This window comes from Sturnira hondurensis, unplaced genomic scaffold (genome assembly GCF_014824575.4).
Source record: "Sturnira hondurensis isolate 20B ecotype Veracruz unplaced genomic scaffold, ASM1482457v3 Scaffold0004152, whole genome shotgun sequence".
NCBI classification, from domain to species: domain Eukaryota; kingdom Metazoa; phylum Chordata; class Mammalia; order Chiroptera; family Phyllostomidae; genus Sturnira; species Sturnira hondurensis.
Genome location: NW_028076783.1, coordinates 9,162,891 through 9,183,562, shown reverse-complemented (window position 1 = coordinate 9,183,562; position 20,672 = coordinate 9,162,891). Strand labels below are relative to the sequence as shown.

At 41.9% G+C, this 20,672-nt stretch overlaps 1 protein-coding gene across 6 annotated transcripts in view; it reads right to left on the bottom strand.

The window, feature by feature from the left end:
- The window catches only part of PPP2R2B (protein phosphatase 2 regulatory subunit Bbeta), a 434,480-nt gene that overhangs the window by 276,282 nt on the left and 137,526 nt on the right, over positions 1-20,672 (bottom strand). The window contains exons 1-2 of one of the 6 annotated variants that reach the window (XM_037044994.1): positions 15,169-15,250; positions 14,485-14,678 (exon numbers count right to left, since the gene is read on the bottom strand). The exons of 1 other annotated variant lie outside the window; for it this stretch is intronic. In XM_037044994.1, the coding sequence (XP_036900889.1) occupies positions 14,485-14,554 (70 nt within the window). In that variant the 5' untranslated portion in view covers positions 14,555-14,678; positions 15,169-15,250. Of the gene's footprint in view, positions 1-14,484; positions 15,335-20,672 lie in introns of those variants that run through there. 4 more of the 6 variants (XM_037044993.1, XM_037044990.1, XM_037044992.1 and 1 more) reach the window with 4 other exon arrangements.

Genomic DNA, 20,672 nt, shown 5'->3' with positions numbered 1-20,672 from the left:
CACTCTGAAAGAAAATATATCAAAAAGTATTTATAATGATCATGTCTGGGGTTAGAGATAAATGTGATTTTCTTTTTTGTACTTTTCTTTATACTCTAAGTTTTCATTAGTGAACATATATTTTATTCTCTCATAACCTCTTTGCTTTTCTGATGTGGTATTTAATAACATATATAGTCATATTCTTGTGTTTGTGTTTATTTAACATGTATCTTCTCAATAGAATACAAGCTCTATGAGAGCGGGTATACACGTTTGCTTCTTTTTCATGGTATTCCTGTTTATTTTAGCAAGATGCCTAGTACATAATAAATGTTTTTAAATGACTACTGAGTGAACAATTGCAAGACACTACTTGAAAGAGCTATTGTTACATTCAGGGATTCCAATGGGCTATTAAACAGTTTGTCACATCTGTTGTCTACAGCTCATTCACTCAAAGAACATAGCATTTTCCTTATCTCCTTTTGCCTCCAATCACCACCTAAGACTCCACTCTCCCTTAGGAAAGCTCTTGCCATGACTCTCCACCTGCCAGAGTCCCACAAGCCTGTCTCTCCCTGCTAAGTCATTCCTGTTCAGTTCAGCTTTCATCCAGCACTGACTGCAGCTACTCACTTGGAAGAAAAACATTTTTAAAATTTCTTTTGGGTTCCAAAATAATGTTCATGGGCCACCAGTGGATTTCACAAAAAGACTTTTACTAGAACACAGCTGGACCCACATGCCACAATGGCAGAGTGTAGTAGTTGGGACAGACTGTGTGATCAGCCAAGCCTAAAATATTTACTATTTAGCTCTTTACAGGAAGTTTCCTTACCCCCGTTCTAGTACATTTACATACCCGTACAAAGTGGAGATGATACCAAATTTTTATCCTGTTACAAAGTTATTCATAGGGCAATATGGGATCCAAAATATATGACCAAGAACTTTGTTAAAAAATTATTGTAATACACCTAAGTTTGTTCTTAAGAACATACATTTTTGTGTCAGACATACCTGCATGCATTCAAGTCCTGAGTCTGCTGATTACATAAATTCTCTAAGCCTTAGTTTCAGCATCAGTAAAATATAAATCTATTCCCTTATTTTCCTAATAAATATGTAATGTGTGCTATTTGCCAGGAAGGCACAGTATGTATATAAGAAGATGGACAAACAACAGTAAAAACAGTTCTAAAAGTCTCACTTAATTCAGCTTTAATTGTAGATACTTCTGATAGTTGGTATGAGGATTAAATGATACACACACACGTATTCAAGTATCTCTTATCATGTCTATATCTATATATACATATAGTACACCATACATAAATAGAGAGTATATCATATATAGTACATATAGAGAGGACTTAACCTAATTCCTAGTTTACAACAAACACTCAGCATGTGGGAGCTCTTCCTCCTCATTATAATTATAACCGAGGCTGTCTTAACAGACTTCTAAGTGGAAGACTCACTGGATGAAAAAATGCCTTCTGTTCCCTCTAAATGGAATAGAGGCCTATAGCATGCTCTCTACTCTAATTAGTAGGCCAATCTCTGATACCTAGGTGTACTTCAGATTCTTCTGGTTGGAGCTGCATGTTTGCTGAGAGTTGGGGTGTTTGTTCCCAAATCTCCTGATTTCAGTTATACTTTGCATTTAATTAAACATCATGGAAGGTGAGGAAAAGAATGGTGTAAAAAGAAAAAGTAGTTGTTTCACATGAAAGCTGAGTTGAATGCTTTCAAAAGATGACAAAAATTGTGAATTAAATGTAGGAGAGATAAAAGACTGGGGACAACCATAGAAATCCAGATGGGTCTGTAGTACTATTGCTTCTCAGGTGTCTGCCCTCTCACTCAACCTCAATGACCAAAATCAAACATGGTCTTTTCCATTCTGGGTATGGTTTGTGTAACAAAAACATAACCCTCAATCAGCAAACCCATACTAAAGGATTAAGCCTTGATTCATCAAAAGCCCTTCAAGTCAGTCAGAGAAAGACAAACACCATATGATTTCACTCATATGTGGAATCTAACAAACAAACTGAACAAATGAGAAAAATACAGGCAGACTCATAGTTAAAAGAGCAGGCAGACAGCTCTTGGAGGGGCCTGAGGAGTGGAGGGATCCAGTGAAAAGAAAAAAAGGACTCATGGACACAGACAACAGTGTGGTGACTATGGGTGGCCGAGGTGGAGGTGGGGGAGGGTATAAGGGGGGTAAATGGTAATAGAAAAGATACAAGAAATCAGTAGTTATGACCATAAATAAAGTCAATTATGAAAATAAGTACAGAAAAAATAGGTATATCATTTTTTATAATTCTCTGCCTTAACTTTTCCAAAGTACTGTTGACCATTGGTCCCAAATGCATGGAACAAGAGAGATATTCTTCTGTATTTGTTTAATTCTCACATATAACCAGTAACACATTAGCAGGGGGCATGTTGCCTCATCTCCTTCCACATTTTATAGGAAAGAAAACAATCAGTGTTTCTGGCAGTGACAACCTCCCCACAGGGCCACACCTCTCACAAAAAATCTCCTTCATCCATCCCTCTCCAGAAGAGGAGAACAGGAAACTGAAGAAGTGTCTGGCATGCAGCCACAGTCCCTACTTCATGGGTGTGGAATGCTCAGGATGCTATGAAATCACCACTGTCTTTAGCCATGTGCAAATGGACGTTTCATGTGCTGGTGGTGGCTCCATGGTCCTCCATCAACCTACAGGAGGAAGCACCCTAAATCCAGGTGAGTGGGTTTCATTTGAACCATGCAAAGGAAACATTTTGGGTAGAAAAAAGACAACAACGAGAGGTGCAGCACGATCGGTTCAGACCACAGAGCCAACACTGCTGGAAGTGGGTCTAGAGCCAGCAGGCTCTGATTCTACCACCTCAGCCACCTGGGATGACTGACAAGCCAACACAGAAGACTCACACAGCCTGTCACAAGGTGAAGTATATTTTGAGAAGGCCAGATGTCATCTGCCTAAATAGATGGGAAGATACTTGAGAACAAGAACTTATACTTCACCATAGTCCCCAGCACAATCTGCATAGCACCTGGTAATAAATATTATCCATAGGCTTTGTTTGAATTGATGAATTTCCTTTCCTACTTTGGAAAGGAAACAACAGTGGAAGACATTGGAGCCTTCCTGATTTCTGAAGAAGAAATCACATGGGGTTTATAACTCCCTTCATGAAGCACACAATAGCAAGGAAAAAATTCCACTGTGCCTGTCACATCATGTCATTGAGCACTCAGCCTCACCTATTGGCATTTGCTCTTGCCTTTCAGTGACACAAAATGAGCAGTGCCCAGCTCACCAGATGGTTATTTGTTCCACCAGCCACCTTTACCACATCCCTGATTCACTCCACCCCAGGACAGTCTCCAGCATTCATACTGCAAGGCAATTCCTGCCAATAACTTTGCTAAATGGCTCCTCTCAAAGTCATAGACTGCCCAGACAGACCAGCTCCTCCATCTGCAGTGGCTCCTCCATCTGCAGATGCTTCCCTTTCTGGTTCCACCTCTTGGCTGCACCAGAGCCTTCTAACCAGAAAATTGATCTGATCCATCAGTAAGGACAGCCAGGCCTGAAATCCTGGAACTATTTAAAACCTATGCCTGTGTCCCTCCAACTTGCCTCTGAACACACCATCAGAACACACCAAGGAGATCTATCTATGGTCACAAATATAGATGTAGTGCATCACAGAAACTTCCAACCAGAAAGCCTGCCCATTAGCATGCCTGCCCATTCCCTTCTTCAATTTCATTTTATTAGATTAGAAACTGAAGCCCAGAGAGTAAATATGATTAAATACGGTGGCAGGACTGGAAGAAATACCTACTTAGAATATAATCCACATAAGTGCTTAGAATACTGCATTCCCTCCATTCATTTTCAAAGTCTTGATAAAAATTGGACCCTTTGTAATGGTATTGATTCAAAAAGACATTGTTTATGAAAATAAAAAGTCTTTGCTCTGTGTCAACATCATGACTTTTGTTTTAAACAGGCATGTCCACATATGCCCTTTATGAGGGCTGGTCAGCAGGTCCAGGACCTGCTGCAGAGTCCAGGAACATGGGCTTGACAATGATACAGAACTGGGAGCGAGTTCTGTTCTGCTGTATTCACTGCTGGGTAACCTTGGACAAGAACTCACTTGCCTCTGCTTCAACTTTAAAAAAAATATTTTATTTCTTCATCTTTAGATGGGAAGGGAAGGAGAGAGGGAGAGAAACATCAATATATGGTTGCCTCTCGTGCGTCCCCTGGGAACTGGCCTGCAAGCCAGGCATGTGCCCTGACTGGGAATCGAACCACAATCCTTTGGTTCGTAGGCCCACCCTCAATCCACTTAGCTACACCAGCCAGGGCTCCTTCTGCTTCAACTTTTCACTTAAAGAGGTATAGGCCAGTATCAACCTATTGAGTTGGGAGGATTAAATGGAAAACATCCTTTAAAGCCCCAAGTCCATCCCTGGCACAGAGTAAGCCTTCCACAAGGGCCAGAAATCACCATTATTTGTTATTAACACTGACATCTGCAATGGTTTTGGTATAGGCAGTATCATGCACATGTACATAGACATGCAAGGTATTCCCATGTTCTACATCTGAAAATTCAAGTTCATGAGGTTGAATGACTTATCAAAGGCTACTTAGAGAATAAATAGAGGACCAGAGACACCTTCTTGCCATTTTGCTAAGAAATGAGAAGCTATGTTATGATTTTAAAGATGATAAAATCAGGAAGGAGGACATTTGAACAAAAGCATATATGCATAAATAATCAATGCAGTATCCTATGTAATATAAAAAGCTAGAACCTCTTTTCCATCCACCCACAAGAAGATTACTAAAGAAACTATGGTACAGTCATAGCATGGGAACTATGCAGCCATTAGAAGGAAGGAGGATGTAGGTATCCCAACATGAAAGATCTTTCTGACTTCTACCATTGAGTGGGAGGAAAAAAACAAAGTGCAAACACATGGTGTGTATTCAGTTACACAGGGAAACCATCCCTCCCCCAATGTATATCTGTTTGTGTATATTTAAATGAATGAATACAAAAAGGTGGCCCTAAGGATGCATACCCCACTACTGACAATGGTGGCCCCTGGGCAGGGAAGCAGGGTGGGTGTGGGAATAGAGGGTGATTCATAATTTATTTCATCTACTTGTATAATGCTCAAATCCTTTCAAGTAAAAAAAAGGCATTTATGTATTATTTATCTTATAAAAACATACAAGACATAAAGGAGAAAGGCGAATGATAACAAGGCAGCTGTTGTGAAGCAACAGACCTCCTGCGTTGGGTGTCCTGGCCCCAACTTCCCTTCTGCTAAGTTTCATAAGCAAAGTTACCCTTTGCTTACTCAGTTTTTTGTGCAGCTCTCCATTTCAGTAAAACACTTGTCAGTGAAACAATTCCTGGTGCCTGTTGTACTTAGGGATTCGAGAATTCTGGCTTTCAGACCACCTGCAAGTGCTGCTCAGCCTCTGGCTGCAATATTCCATTTCCAGCTTTCTCACCTTCTGCACACTGCATCTCTTGAGGGTCACAAAGCTGATCTCCTGCCACTAAGAGGAAGGGGTTGCCTGTCATTCTTCAACCTCTTCAGATTCAGTTCTAAACATGGATTTACAGCAGCAAAATCAGCAGTGCACGATGGAGGAGGCTGTCCGTCCCCAGCACCAAGCCCAGTACCCCTGAAATGCATCCTCTCAGAGGTAGGCTGCTCTTTGACACAATCTTTCTAGCAGACCTCATTTTTCTTGGGCTAGAAAACTGCCTATAGGCGGCCTTCCAGGTCTGTAGACTCTGTGCACCTTTTTGCTCCTTGCCCAGAGTCTCCTTCACTTCTTTTCATTTGCTGTAAGCAATCACATTTCATCTAAAGCACGTAACATAGTCTGACTCACCACTCTATAAACCAATCTCTTTCTATTACCCATCATGTCCCCTTCTCCAAAAAAAATGAATACTAGTTTTCTATGAATTTCATACAAGCATCACTCCTAGCTCTTCCAATGATGAATTTGGAACATAAGAATTCAAGGGTTTCTAGATTATCTAAGACAAAGCTCCCAGCATTCTTGTAAAAAGAATCTGTGCTCCCAATAGGATAGTAAGGTCAGAAATGGTATGGCAGAAGTGATTTTCAGCCTGGTTCTAGAGCTCTACTGGACAGGCAAAAGAAGGAAATTTGGTAGCAAAGATGATAAGCTTGGTGAGAGCAAACTCATTATTTGGGGGTACAGGGAGCAGCATTAGACAGCTACTCTGGCCAAAATGAGGTCCCAGATGCCTCCACATCTATGTGCAAAAGAACATCGGCCACCATGTAGCTGCCTCTGTTCCACGCCTTTGCTCTGCTCCAGGCAGTTCTACCTATGGCCATCAGCTCTTCAGAATGGGTGCCTAGTTGCCCAATGGGACCATCTCAGCTCAGCCTGGGGACTGCACTGGGCATGAGGGACATGGAGAAGGCTGTAAAAACCCAGCTAATTTCACATTTTGATTGCTCAAGTCCATAAATATTTCTCTTCTTTTCTTACAGAGTAGAACAAATCTACAAGTGTAAAATCAACTACAGATTCAGGTGCTGGGTGGAGGAATTTACTCCTTCCCCAAGGGACAAATGGGTACAGTGCAGACATGTGCCCTGAGGTACTGGGAAGAGATGGGGTTGGTTGTAGGGAACAGAACACAATCTGCATTGCCCCCCTAAAATCCAACAAGAGGCAGCAGGGATGGGCAAAGGGCACATGCCTGCAATCCAGGCAGTCCTGGGTTCCAATCTGGTTTTGTCACTTCTAAGTATGGCCCCTTGACACAATTTTCTTTGCTCCGCCAAACCTCAAATTTTCTGATTTTGAAAAATAGGGCTCATGCAACCATTCTTTCAGGCCTAAGGATAATGGTTAAATGAGCCAACTCACAAGAAACACTTAGGAAAATGCCTGGAATGCATACAGTCCTCAAGAAATCTTTGTTCTCTACCCTAAGCTAAGTGTGTAAATTGGACCCTTCATTTCATCGTAAATGCAAATGCCAGAGACTAGGAATGTCAATCTATAGCTGTGCTCTTTTCAGAGAGCATTACCAATATTTTGACAGGACTGGCCTAATATTATTCACCCCAGGTTCATTGGTAAGTTTCTGACCAGCCCTCATAAAGGGCTTGGGATTGCCCCTGGGGACCTGGATGCTAATAATGAATACTTGCTAGTGATTTTCAATGCACTCTGGTTATTACGTTTAGTAGCAGAACATTTCCCATCTCCAGAAAGGTCATTTACAATAGCATTCAGCAGCTTCTGCCCACCTTCCATTTCATATTTTTCTGAGAACAGCGGAGAACTCAAACATTCATCCATATGCATTGGAAACACTATTCTGACCTGGTATTTGCATACAAATATATAAAGCAACTTAAGGAACTACAAGGCAGCTCTCCATCATCACACTGCCTCCATTTATTTTTGCAGTGTCTCCCCATTTCAAAAGCCCTTTTTATGTACCTTTCCAGTGTTATTCATCATAGCTTCTCTCTTCCATGAACGTGTGTGTGTTGGGGTGGGGAGCAGCGAATTTTACTTCCTTGCTCTTATTCTTATAACACCCACAAAGCTATAACATTTCACGGATCACACAGATCTCAAGTTTAGAGACCCTCTAAATTCAACCAAACCAAGACTGGACTCTTCACAATCTATCACATTGCTGAGAAATGGACACATTGTGTTGTTTGAATACTTTCAGTGTGTGGTTAATTGCGCTTAATAAGCCATTCTATTGAAGGTACTTTTTGTTACAATTTCTTCATACCAAGCCAAAATCAGTTTCCTGGTAATTTTTCACTCATTGACTCAAATTCTGCCATGGGTGCTGTTCTCCCAATCATCTCATCTCTTCAGAGTTTTAAGTAGTTTTAATATGTGTGATGTCCCAAATTGTATATCTAGTCCAGATCTTTCTTCTGAGCTTCAGACACAGATATCCAACTACTTACCTGAGAGTCACACTGTGAGACAAGATGTCTCACATACCCCTCAAACTAATCAACTTCCAAAGTCTGTTTCCAGTTTTGGTGAAATGCCCCATTAGGCATCCATTCTTAGGGCACAATCCTGGGAGACTTTCTTGACACTATCTCCATCTACTTCTCCATTTCCATCCAAGCTGTCATATGGAGTAAGTCCTATCCATTCTCCTTCTACAATGTATCTCTTAACATAACTAATTCTCCCTATCTTCACTGCTGCCACTAGCCAAGAGTACAACTACAATCTGCTAATTGCCCTCTTGCTTTCACTGCTCTTCTCTTGCTGCTCAGCCCCATGATCCCACCCTATAAAGGAGCCAGTCTGAGCTTTGAAAGAACTAACCTGATCATATTTTCTCCTGATCAGAATCTTTTAATGGCTTTCGATACATCTTTGAATAAAGTCCAAACTCCTTACGTTCAACAAAATTCAATGTGATTGGGTTCCTAAGTACCTTTGTTCTAACATTTTATTATGAAATTTTCCAAACAAACAAAGTTGAAAACAAAATTACAGTGACTCCATTGACTGACCACCTGGACTTCACCATTTTCTACTTGCTTTATTATATATCTACCCATTTATCCAAACCTCTATCCTAGCTTTAATCTTTCTTGGTCTTGGTGCATTCTAAAGTAAACTGCAGGTTCCACTCACACTTTTGTCACACTTCCTCTTGCTCCCTACATGCCAGCCACAGGCATCTTTCCATTCCTTAAATCTTTCTATTTTAAATCTCTAGGCTTTGTACCGATTGTCCCTTCTACATGAGATGCCTTCAGCTCTCACTAATTTCTGAATCATACTTTAGTTCTCAGCTTAAACATTCCCTGAACCCCCTACCTAAATTGGATCTGCCTTTCTGCCTTACATATGACCTCAAGGCCTTGTGCTTTTCCCAAATAGCACTTACCACAATTGGTAACTATATGCTTACTTGCAAAATTATGTAATGTTTACCTCTTCTGCTAGACTGAAGGCACCATGAGAATAGAGACCATGTCTATACTGGAACGTGCTGGAATACCTCTGCAGAAAGTCAATTAACATCTTGTCTGAGGACTCAAAAGCAGAATGAATCAATTATTGGAAGAAGCTACATGCAATAAAGTAAATTTGCTCTGCCTTTAATACACGCAAAAACAGAAACCCATACAAGTATGGGTTTTTAAAGGCTTCTGAAAGAAGACAGAACTTAATTGCTACCAGAATATAACCAGCCAGTACATTAAGGCAAATTAATAAATAGTAAGAACCAAGGCTAGTGGCCGAGCCAAGAAGGTATTGTGGTGGGTTTTAATGGGACTTCTCTTGTGTCTCCACTAGTCCTTCCCTTTGAGATAAACCCAAATCAACACATTCCAAGGGAAAAGAATGTCTGCTATGAAAGTGCAGCGTTAAGTAATAGTAACTACAGCTATAATGTGCTAAGGGCATTTATTGAGGTCTGGCTTAATGTTAGGCACTATCTTCAGTGCTTTTCCTGTAATAAATATTTTTTTCCTGTGGCATAGGTTCTGTTGTTATTCCCATTTTACAGCCAAGGAAACTGAGAACAGAGTGGTTATCTTAAAACATGTTCTCTGTTCGTGAACACAGTATGTGCTTCCACTTATTCATATCATCTTCAATTTCTTCGGTGTCTTAACATCATTAAAATGTCTATACTATCAAAAGCAATCTATAGATTCAGTGCAATTCCTGTCAAGATTCCAGTGACATATTTCACAGAACTAAAATAAATGCTTCAAAAATATATATGAAAGTATAGGAAGAGCGATCCTGAGAAAGAATGAAGTTGGAGGAATCACACTACCTAATATCAAACTATACTATAAGGCTTAGTAATAAAAACAGCATGGTAATGGTATAAAAACAGACACACAGATCAAAGGAGCAGAATAGAGAGCCCAGAAATACACCCACACCTTTACAATCAATTAATATTTGACAGAGAAAGCAAGTACATACAATGGTCTAATGATAGCTTATTCAGTAAATGGTGTTTGGAAAATTGGACAGATACATGCTGGAAAATGAAACTAGACCACCTTCTTATACCACACACAAGAATAAATTCAAAATGAATCAAAGACTTAAATGTTAAACCAGAAAGCATAAAAATTGTAGAAGAAAACATAGCATAGCGAAATTTCTGACATTGCTCAAAGCAAGGGAAACAAAAGAAAATATAAACAAATGGGACTACATCAAACTAAAAAGTTTTTGCACAGCAAAAAAAAATCATCAACAAGATAAAAAGACAACCCAAAGAATAGGAGAACATATCCACCAATTCATCTGATAAGGGACTAATACCCAAAATGTATAAAGAACTTATAAAACTCAACACCAGAAAAACAACCAATCCAATTTAAAAATGGGTAAAGGACCTGAATAGACACTTCTCCAAAGAGGACATACAGATGGCCAATAGACATATGAAAAGATGCTCAACATCACTACTCATCAGAGAAATGCAAATTAAAACCACAATGAGAATAGCTGTCATCAATACATCAACAAACAATACATGTTGGTGAGAATGTGGAAAAAGGAGAACCCTTTTGCACTGTGTTTTGCACCAGTCTGAATGCAGACTGGTGCAGCCACTGTGGAGAGCAGTATGGAAATACCTCAAAAAATTAAAAATGGATCTGTCTTTCAACCTAGCAATCCCACTTCTGGGAATATATCTGAAAAAACCCAAAACACTAATTTCAAAGAACATAAACACCCGTATGTTCACTGCAGCATTATTTGTAATCAGCAAGATATGGAAGCAGCCCAAATGTCTATCAGTAGATAAGTGGATAAAACAACTATAGGACATTTACACAAAGGAATACTACTCAGCTGTAAAAAAAAGAAGAAAATTTTACCTTTTGTGACAGTGTGGATGGACCTGGAGAACATTACGCTAAGTGAAATAAGCCAGTCAGAGAAAGACAAATACCATAAGATTTCACTCATATGTGGGATGTAATGAACAAACAAGGAAAATGGGGACAGACTCATAGATAGAGAACTGGATGACAGCTGGGGGTGGGAGGAGGGTTCAGGGTACAGGGACTGAGCAAAAAAGGAAATAGGACTCACGAACATGGACAACAGTGTGGTAATTGCTCAGGGGAGAGGGGTATAGGAGGACTAAGTGGTAACGGAAAAAATACAATAAAGATTAAATTAAAAAATAAAACATGTTCTCTGACTTCTTCTTCTAACTAAATTGCCATTCCTGTAAACTCTTCCTATGTAGATTATTCTCTCTGTGGCCTCATTTGTCAATAGGAAGATTAATCTAGAAAACTTTCAGACTGCTCTAATGGAAAGGGGATTTCAGTTGGTTCTAACAAGTCTAAAAATATAGAAAGAAATCCACATGTAGATGAGAGAGATTTGAGAGATAAGCCGTTGGTTAGAAAACTCAGAATTCCATATTGAAAAAAAAAACAATAAACCCACTTTTTTTGTGGTTATTCCAACTCCATCCATGCTTTTCTTCATATATAACCCCTATACACACTTTCAAATTATCCTTGCAAAGGATTTGACCCCAGATGGAAATGCAGTTACACACAAAGATAAAACCGTTGTGACCATCCCCATAACAGTAGAGCTCATGGTCAAAGAAAAATGAGGCAATGCAGAATTTCCTAGTGGAAGTGACCCTGGTGAGTCCGAAGTTTGAAGACAAGCCCTTGCCTTGACTGCAGGGGTGACCTTGGCAAATCAGTAACACCTCTGGGCCTCTGTTGCTCAGTTTCATTATTTGAAAATGGGAATAACAACACCCACTTAGCAGACTTGGGCTATGTTAAAATCCTACTATAAAAAGCTCAGCACAGTGCTTGGAATATTGAAGATGCTCAAAGACGGTACTTTTAAAAAGGGAGAAAAGAGAAAAAGTAGGGAGGGGAGGTAACTTTAATGTCCAGAATAAAAGAAGAGTCACAGAAACGTCTTTAATAAATACACATCAGAGAGTAAGAGGACACCTTGTGATCTTGGGTAAAAGTGTCCTTTACATTTGCATTGCTCTTAGCTGAATCAACTTGCCGGCAGCTACCACTTAGGATGCAAATTGAGCTTAGAGTCCTTCACACTAACAACAGGGCAAAAACCCTGCCAGCTTTAAATAGAATACTGCAGTGTGGCATGGTCTGAGCACAGGCAAGAACAGTTCAGGGATAAATGGGAAAAAGACCCTGGAGAAAAAGAATCTTACATATCTGGGAAGGTAGACAAAAAGAAAAGCAAAGTCTACAGAAGGGCCAAGAGGCTCATTCCTCAGAAAATGGGTTTAAGTTAACAAAGGAGAAGAGAACTTTGGGAGCAAGCCCCCGATAACAAAGAGTATTTTGATCTAGAGCTCTTTCCAGCTGCATCATCACTTGTAAGGTTTTCACCAGGAGAAGAGGAGTTCTTATGCCTCTGGCCGGCATGATTACATGAATGTTTCCTAAAATGAACAGATTAGGACCACAGAGGACTTCCTGCTCTACCCAGCTCCTGCTTTTTATATTTTCTAAGTCTAGAGACAGACAGAGACAGAGAAATATCTGAGAGGTTGATTTAGAAAGATTTCAGAAAGCCCTTTGCCTCACTTTTGATTATGTAAACTCAGATATTTCCTCCAGAATCAGTTTACAAAAATGCCATAAAATAGGAACAGCGATTAGGTAGTAGTTACGGCACTGAAAGCAGGAAGGAATGCCATTTTTAACTCATTTCTTTTTTTTCAGATGACACCTCTACACATATGGCCCCAATCTGCCCATCTTAACCAGCTGAGTAAGTTTCCTGTGCCTGTTACTTGGAAGCACAATGCAATATACAAAACAACACAAAGGGGGTCCTCTTTTTTTTGTTGTCACAGACAGAAAAAGTGGCCCCCGAAAAAGCCAACAGACCCAAGGCCACCTTCTTTCTTGGACACCATGCTCAGATACAGAGCTAATCATATTCTACCAGGTAACAGCCAGTGACAAAACACCAAGACCGAGGAAGAACATCTTACGGCTACTCAGTCATTATGCAGTTAGAGAGAATCAGCAAGGACAGTACTTGGTATGGGGGAGGGACAGGACGAACATTTTAAAAGCTACCTCTAAGCTACTGGAGGCCAGAGCTTACCTAACTCTGCTGGATCTATCTAGTACCATGGGTATATCAGAGTTGCTGCTCTCCAACCATAATGGTAAATAGAGAATATATTTTCAATAGTGCTGGGCAGTCTTTTTATCTAAAACTTCTTTGGATATTCACAGAAGAAAATGATAGTGCTACCTCCAAGTTGTTTTTTGGTTTATTTGTTTCCTTCAGAACTTGAATTTTCGGACTTCCCCATAACATCTCCCTAGTAATCTTGATTTTTAAAATAATATAGAAATTTCAGCAGCCAAGAATAAGGGTCTTAAATTAACACACCTTGCTACATTTTCCTAAAGCACTTTTACACACATTTCCTCAAGAGGATATGACCATGTGATAATGCAACACTTTGTATGAGTGGTCAAGGATAAAGGCCTACAGGTAGAAAATGAAAGCAAAAATACAAAAGTTTTGGTATTAAAAAATGCCTCCACTCTATTCACACACAAAAGGTGGAATGGGTTCCACCTTCTGACTTTTCCCTGCCTGCCTGCACCGCACTCAGGCTAATATCAGAACAAGCTGGGAGACAGCGAGACACGACAATTTCACCTCCTGGCAAAGCCTACTGAACCGTCTTGCTTTCTGCTGACTGTTGATTCAGCAGAAACTACTGCTGCAGAATTCATAATGGTGATTTTTAAAGGCTCCACTGATCACATTGCTCGCCCCACGTGTCAGGCCCATTTGCTTGCCACAGGGAACACCGTTTTCCCCACCACCTTTTCAATTCTTGCTAATGCACTTACAAGGGGAGAAGGACTCACCCTTTTGCAAAGCACCTTTTGGGGCTTTGATTGTCTGAACAGGTAACCGGGCCAGAGAGAGGAACCGGCAGGAAATGAGACCATGCCCTCCCTACAGCCACTGAGAGAGAGAGGCAGGCATCATTCCACTCAGGGAGGGGAGGACCCCACGGTCCTCTGGGTCCCTTCCTTCTTCTCTCTCCACAAGACCCCCTGCAAACATCTTGGGGGAAGGGTCATCTGTCTTCTGGGGGTCATTTTGCCAGTCAGGAGCCCCACCCTGAAAAGCCTAATCCCCGAGGGCCATTTTAACTCCTGTGGGCGCCGGGTCCACCTGCTGCTGAACGCTGGGCTTGCTTCGCGCAGAGCCCGAATGGATGTGGGGCGCACCGGCGGCCACCCCTGCTAGCCAAGCCCCCGCCCCAGCCCCGGAGGAGTCTCCGTCACTACTCCGAGCAGCCCCCGCCAAGCACAGCGATTAGCAACTTGCGCCCATGCGGCGGGGCCGGCGTTACCTTCGGTCGCATAGCTGTGGTCGCGCAGGAAACTGTTGTTGATTTTGCGGGTATCAATGTCCTCCTCCATTGACAGCAGGCTTACTTGCGTGGGAACCAAAAGCCAGCAGACAAGTATCCATGATCCCTCCCCGCAGCCAGTCTCACAGGAGAGGGGGGCAGGGGAGCCAGTGGGACTGCACCATGGTCCGAGCCTGAGGAGGAGACGGGGAGGCGGAGAGAAAAAAAAATAAAAACCCGGCAATGGAGCTGTCACCTCCTCCACTCGGGATCTCCGAGGCTGCCGCGGCTCCTCCTGCGGTGCGCTCACTCCAGGTCCAATTCCCAGCGAGGATGCTGCGCCTGCCTCCGGTGCCAAGATGCACCGTGCCCTGAGGGGTCTGGTCCCTCCCGCTGCCCGAGAGGCACTCACACGAGCTGAGGAGATGCCCAACAGGTTCCCCTCTTTGGCAGCTGCTCCGAAATGTAAAAAAGATCCCTCCTTCCCTTGGGAGAGCACGCAGCCGCGACAAAATGGTGCCTTTCTGGACTCGAGCTGCAGTGGCGAGATGGCAGGGGCAGGATTCAGGCTGGCCTGGCCTAGGAGAGGGTGCTGGTCCCACCGGAGGGCGGCTTTGGCTAGTGGGGGGAAGGAAGCCGGCGGGGAGCTGGGCGGGGCGCTGCAGCCGGCACCAAGGCACTCACCCGCACACCCACACGCGCGCACTTGCAGCAGCTGCCACTGCTGCTGCCGCTGCTGCTGCAGGAGGATCGAGGCGGCTGGTGCATTGGAGGCGAGGCTCCTCCCAGCCGCGTCACAGCCCCGGGACTCTTCCCCTGTAGCCACTGCTCTCTGCTGCAGTGGAGCGCACGCAGCCGCAGCCGCGAACCAGCACCTGGGCAGCTAGCCGCTCGCTTGCAGGCTCAGGTGAAAAGCGTAGACGCACTCTCCCAACCCCCCTCCTCCGGTGCCACGCAGCTGAGGGCGGCGTTTACTCCTAGCTTGCTTTCAGCCTTTCCCTAGACACCTGTACTCCAGCACAGCAAAGAGAAGTGGGTTCGCTTAGGTAGGCAGGAAGTGGGCATCCTGGTCCTTTTTGCTCACCCTTAGGTGATGCATGCAGTCCCTTGGTGGAGTTAAAGGGCAAGGCCTGGGGTTCTCCAAACCTCAAAAAGAGAAGATATAATGGGAAAAGAGCTTCTCGGCGCCTAGCTTAAGCTCTCTGTGCTAGGAATAGAAGAGGGGCCAGGGACCAGAACTTTTCTGCCATCACGACTGACTACTTTATTCAAACAGAATCATTAATATCTAACTTTATGTCTACACAGGCAGAGAGATTCTGAAGGCTGAGTTATGTATGAATCTAGTCAACACAGTCAATCTGAACAAATCCACTCCTAGCCCTTTGCACTTGGTTTTGGACAAAGCACTGTAGGCCTTCCTGTGGCTTTTGCCTGTGAAAACAGGACACTGCAGGGCCAGCTTACATTTTCTCTAGACACGCAGGTATCCTAGAACCCTTTGCCCACAGAGATCCACTGCCACTGAGGGAATTTCAAAGAGCCAGGGAATACAAAAGAGAGGACTGTCTTCCCTCTTCAACTAAAAGGAAAACATTAAATTCCCTACTCCCCCCACCCCCATGTTTCTCCAAATTGCAATTCTGTGTTTGAAAGAAAATTAGATCATTATTGTTATGAAACAAACAAACATTTATAAAGCAACCCAACTCACTAGAAGGCCTATTTGGGAAAGACATTTACCCAGTTCCCTCTTGTGGAAGGGACTCATTTCAGTGGGTGTCACTGCAGGAGGAAACATCAGCAAATGTCTTGCTCAGTTAAGCTCCAAGAGTTTAGCTACATGAGCCCAGAGGGACCTGTGAGTTAATTATATACATAAAATGCTTCAGCTAACACAATTTAGAAAGTATTTGAAGTTCAAATAAATGGGAAAACAAGTCCTTAACTGAGGTTGGGAATTGCCATTAGATTTCCATGAAGAATAGATGCTTCTGGCAGGTGGAAAGTGGAATTGTCCCCTTCTCCAGAGGTGACAACATGTCTCTGGGAGGACAGATTAGGAATATTTTTATATAATTTTGGGGGGGAAGTTAGTTTAGTATACAAGAGATTCCTTTTTATTCTCATCTAGTGGTTAAGTCTTACATGTTTGTTTGGCTATTTGTTGAAAAGCCATCTATGAAATGTCAGTAATAGATGAAGACTGGTGTGAGTTGATTCAGTCCTCTTAAGCAGCAGTTGCTGAACTGGGTTTTCCATGTGATAAGCTGCATCCATCACCAAAGCTCCAGTGGCCAGCTCAACTGGAGTTATACAGTCTAGCTTCTCTTGCAAATTGTCATAATGAGGAACCAGGAGAAGAGGTGAAGGGAGACAAAAGACAAATTCATCTCAGAGTGGTGAGGAAGCACTTTGCTTTCAGTTGAAATGACCTTAAGTTGCAACAGGAAGCCTTGGAAAATTAGTATGTGGGAAATCTCCTCTTATCTTCCTGGAACATGGGCTAGATTGGAACAGAACTGCATGGTCAGTCAGGTAGGCCCAGGCTGTGCCTGAGGAATCTTCCACTGTAACCATGGAGAAGAACGTCCACTCTATCCATCAAGCCTCTGGGCTTACTAAATTTTCTCTCTTGTGTTTCCTGCAAAGTTCTTCCTGCACTTATTCAACAGTAAAGACTTTTTAAAAATCTTCTTCAAGACACAAGTTCTGGATTGGGCAGAAGTCAGGCTTCCTATTTTGTGATCACACTTTTCTATTATGAACAATGAGGAAATAGCTCCTGCATCCTCAACCAAGCAAAATAAAGCTGTTGCCTTGGTGCTTTAACACAATGATGTGTAGTAAAAGAGGCAAGAGGCTGGAGGAAGCCCTGGGCAATTGTGTGGGGGTAAGAAGACTACATAGACCATTTCTCGGAAGACTGGCTCGCTGACCTGCTTTCTATCCCTCCAACATGTCAAGTTCTTTTTAAAGCTTTTGGTATTTGCACGTGTCATTCCCTATGCCCCTTCCTTGTGTTCCTGGCATTCTTCAACTGCTCCTACTTCACTGAGGAATTCTCTGACAACACCATAGTCCCTTCCTCTGATATTTCCTGTCTCTTTCTTGGTTTTCTTCATGGAATGTTTCATTTTGCAACAGTTGCTTCCTTATTACTGTCAATTATTTTAATATATTTCTGATATTAAGTGTCTGGCATTTAGTAGATGTGCAATTATATTTGTTGAATGGATCCCTAGCCAGTGTGAGTTTGATTCCCAGTAAGGGCACATACCCAGGTTGTGGTGCTCAATCGATGTTTCTCCCTCACATCAATGTTTTTTTCCTCTCTCCCTCCCTCCCTTCTCATCTCTCTAGTATATATATATATATATATATATATATATATATATATGTTGGTGATACATATTTGTTCAATGAATGAGTAAATTACTAAATTTGTTCAATAATATTTCAGTTTTATAGTTCCACCCTTACTAAAATGCTTACGAAAAAACCCCACCCAAAACAAAACTTACCCTGACAGCAAAACCTGTTGTGAGCCATTAATTTTCTAGCTTGTAACTCCTGTTCCTATGGAAATAACTGTTCCTACCCATTTTGTGTGCATGTACACCAATAATACTTACTGGGCACTTAGTAAGTGCCAGGAGTTGTTCTAGGTGCTGGGGATATGGTTAAAACACAAGAGTTCCTTCCTTCACAGAACTTAAATCCTATCATCTGATTTAATATATGGTTTCTTAGAAATATAATAAATGCATATAAATCAATAACTATAGCTCTGTGTTACTATAGCATAGTGTTAACTGCCAAGGCTCCGATATCAGTCAAAGCTGATTTTCTGCCACATATTATGAGTGTGAGCAAGTTACAAGATCTCCCTAAGCCATGTGACTTTTTTTAAATCTATAAATTAGGGAGACAAATCCTTCATGGAATTATTGTGGGGATTAAGTGACTTAATGCTTGGAAAGTATATATTGCTGTTACTTATTGAGTATTTACAGTCATCACCACCATCAACAGTGAACAAATATTTAAGCACCAACCATATCAGCAACATCAATGCGTAAGATGTCTAGTCAACCTCTGCTTTATGATGGAACTTTGTGTCTAATTTACAGTTTATATTAAGGGAGCGACAGGCTACAAAAGGGTCAGCAAAGACTCTCTGAAAGGCTCACCTAATTCAGGCTTGTGCTTGACACAGAAAAGGCTAACTGCAAATACACAGCCTTCTTAAGTTACATTATTCAGCATGACAGCATGTGGACACATTCATTTTTATCACCCTTGTCATGGTCCCCTTCCCCCATCACTCCCATATGCCTTTCCCCAAGTTAAGTTAGTGCTACCTACCCTAGAACCTTTGATGTCCTCCTGTCCAATTAGCACATTAAACATCTACAATTTTATTAAAACACTTGACCTAAGCCAGTCTGAAGAATCTTAATATAGATAGGCTTAATATAGATAGGCTGGTTCGTGTCCCACCTCAGGCATTTATGAATTTCATGACCTTTGGCAAGTAATTTAACATCTCTAAGCCTCTGTGTCCGTGAAATGGAAGGAAATAATAGGAACTACTTCATTGGGTTGTTGAGTGGCTTTGGAGACATGTAAGGAAAGTGCTTTCTCTGGGCTGGGCCCACTGCGAGGCCTCACTAAAATGTCTCTTCTTCCTAGCAGTGGCTCACATGGCTCAGTGGCTCACTGCTCCATGTGCAGAGAGTCAATCACACTACAAGTCAATCACTGTGAACAATCACATGAACAAAACTCACCTAGAAACCTAAGTTTTGCTACCTATCCATCTGTCTTAATGAGCAGCTAAAAATTGGATGCAGGGAATTTTACCATTATACAAAAAGCCCTGTGTCAGACACAAAGTCCTGTGCAAATGGAAAGTATTAAGATTATCTTCACTTAATTTTCACATTTTGTATGTTCAGAACTAATCATGTTTCTCTACTAAGGAGTCATGTGGAATCCCTCTCTAGGATCACTAAGCATTGAACGCACACCTTTCTGGGTTGGCTTGTGTGCTGACTGCCCAGAGGATGACCTCTTGAATTTCTAGCAATGTTGCCATTCCTTTTTGTTATGTGACAACATGTGGTACCACATGAGTGATCCTTGAATGTGACATTTAACCTAAGAAGAAGAAACAAAACATCTTGCCTTTAAGACAGTATATTAATTTGAGACTCTGGACTCTTCATAGATTTCATGTAGTAAAATGTCCCCTAGATTATTCAAGTAGAGCAATTTACGAAAATACACAGTGGTGTGCTAGAGCTGATACATACTGGCTGCTGTGAGCCAATTGTGAAGATTATACACATTTCCTGTTCTGCTTCGAGTGACATCATATTGGTAGCTTAAAAACTGAAATCTACCACAAAGCTTCCCCATATCCAGCTGAGGCAACCTGATGCCTTTGTTTGATCCCTTTCAGGCTGCATATGAGATTGCCAGGGTAGACCTGTGAGTAATCGCTTCTGAAAGGATCCTAGGCTTGACAATGTAAGGAATGTTAGGTTAATGTCTACACTTTTTTTTCAATCCTAACTTGAGGACATTTTTTTCACTGATTTTAGAGAGAGAGGAAAGGAGAGAGAGAGAAACATTGATGGGAGAGAGAAACATCAATTGGTTGTTCCGTTTCACACTGGAATCAGGGATCATACACGTCCAGTCTGGAGATGTAAGCTGTAACCTAGGCATGGGCACTGACAGGGGATCCAAACTGCAGCCCTTTGATTATTAGATGACGTGCCAACCAACTGAGCCACACTAGCCAGGGCTCAATGCCCACTCTTGACACCCAATTCTTTTCCACTATTCAAGCTCCATTGTCACACTACTTGTGCCCTTGATTTGTGTAAATGCAAAACAGACACCTTCTACCTGTCTGGTTCAGATACTGATGCAGTGGTAGAACAGGCACAGAAATCCGATAATCCAGATCAGAGACCCTGAGAGAGAATATCCCCTTGTACCTTTTCTCATCACTGGTTTTTGAATTAAATTTAGGCTCTCCTAAATCTGCATTATGTTTGATAGGTTTAAAAACATAGTCTAGTACCTGGTTACATTTCTCAAAGTAAAAGTGCAGTATAATTTAAACAGAAATATGTGTGTGTGTATGGAAATGACTTCCACATTTCTTTAAAATG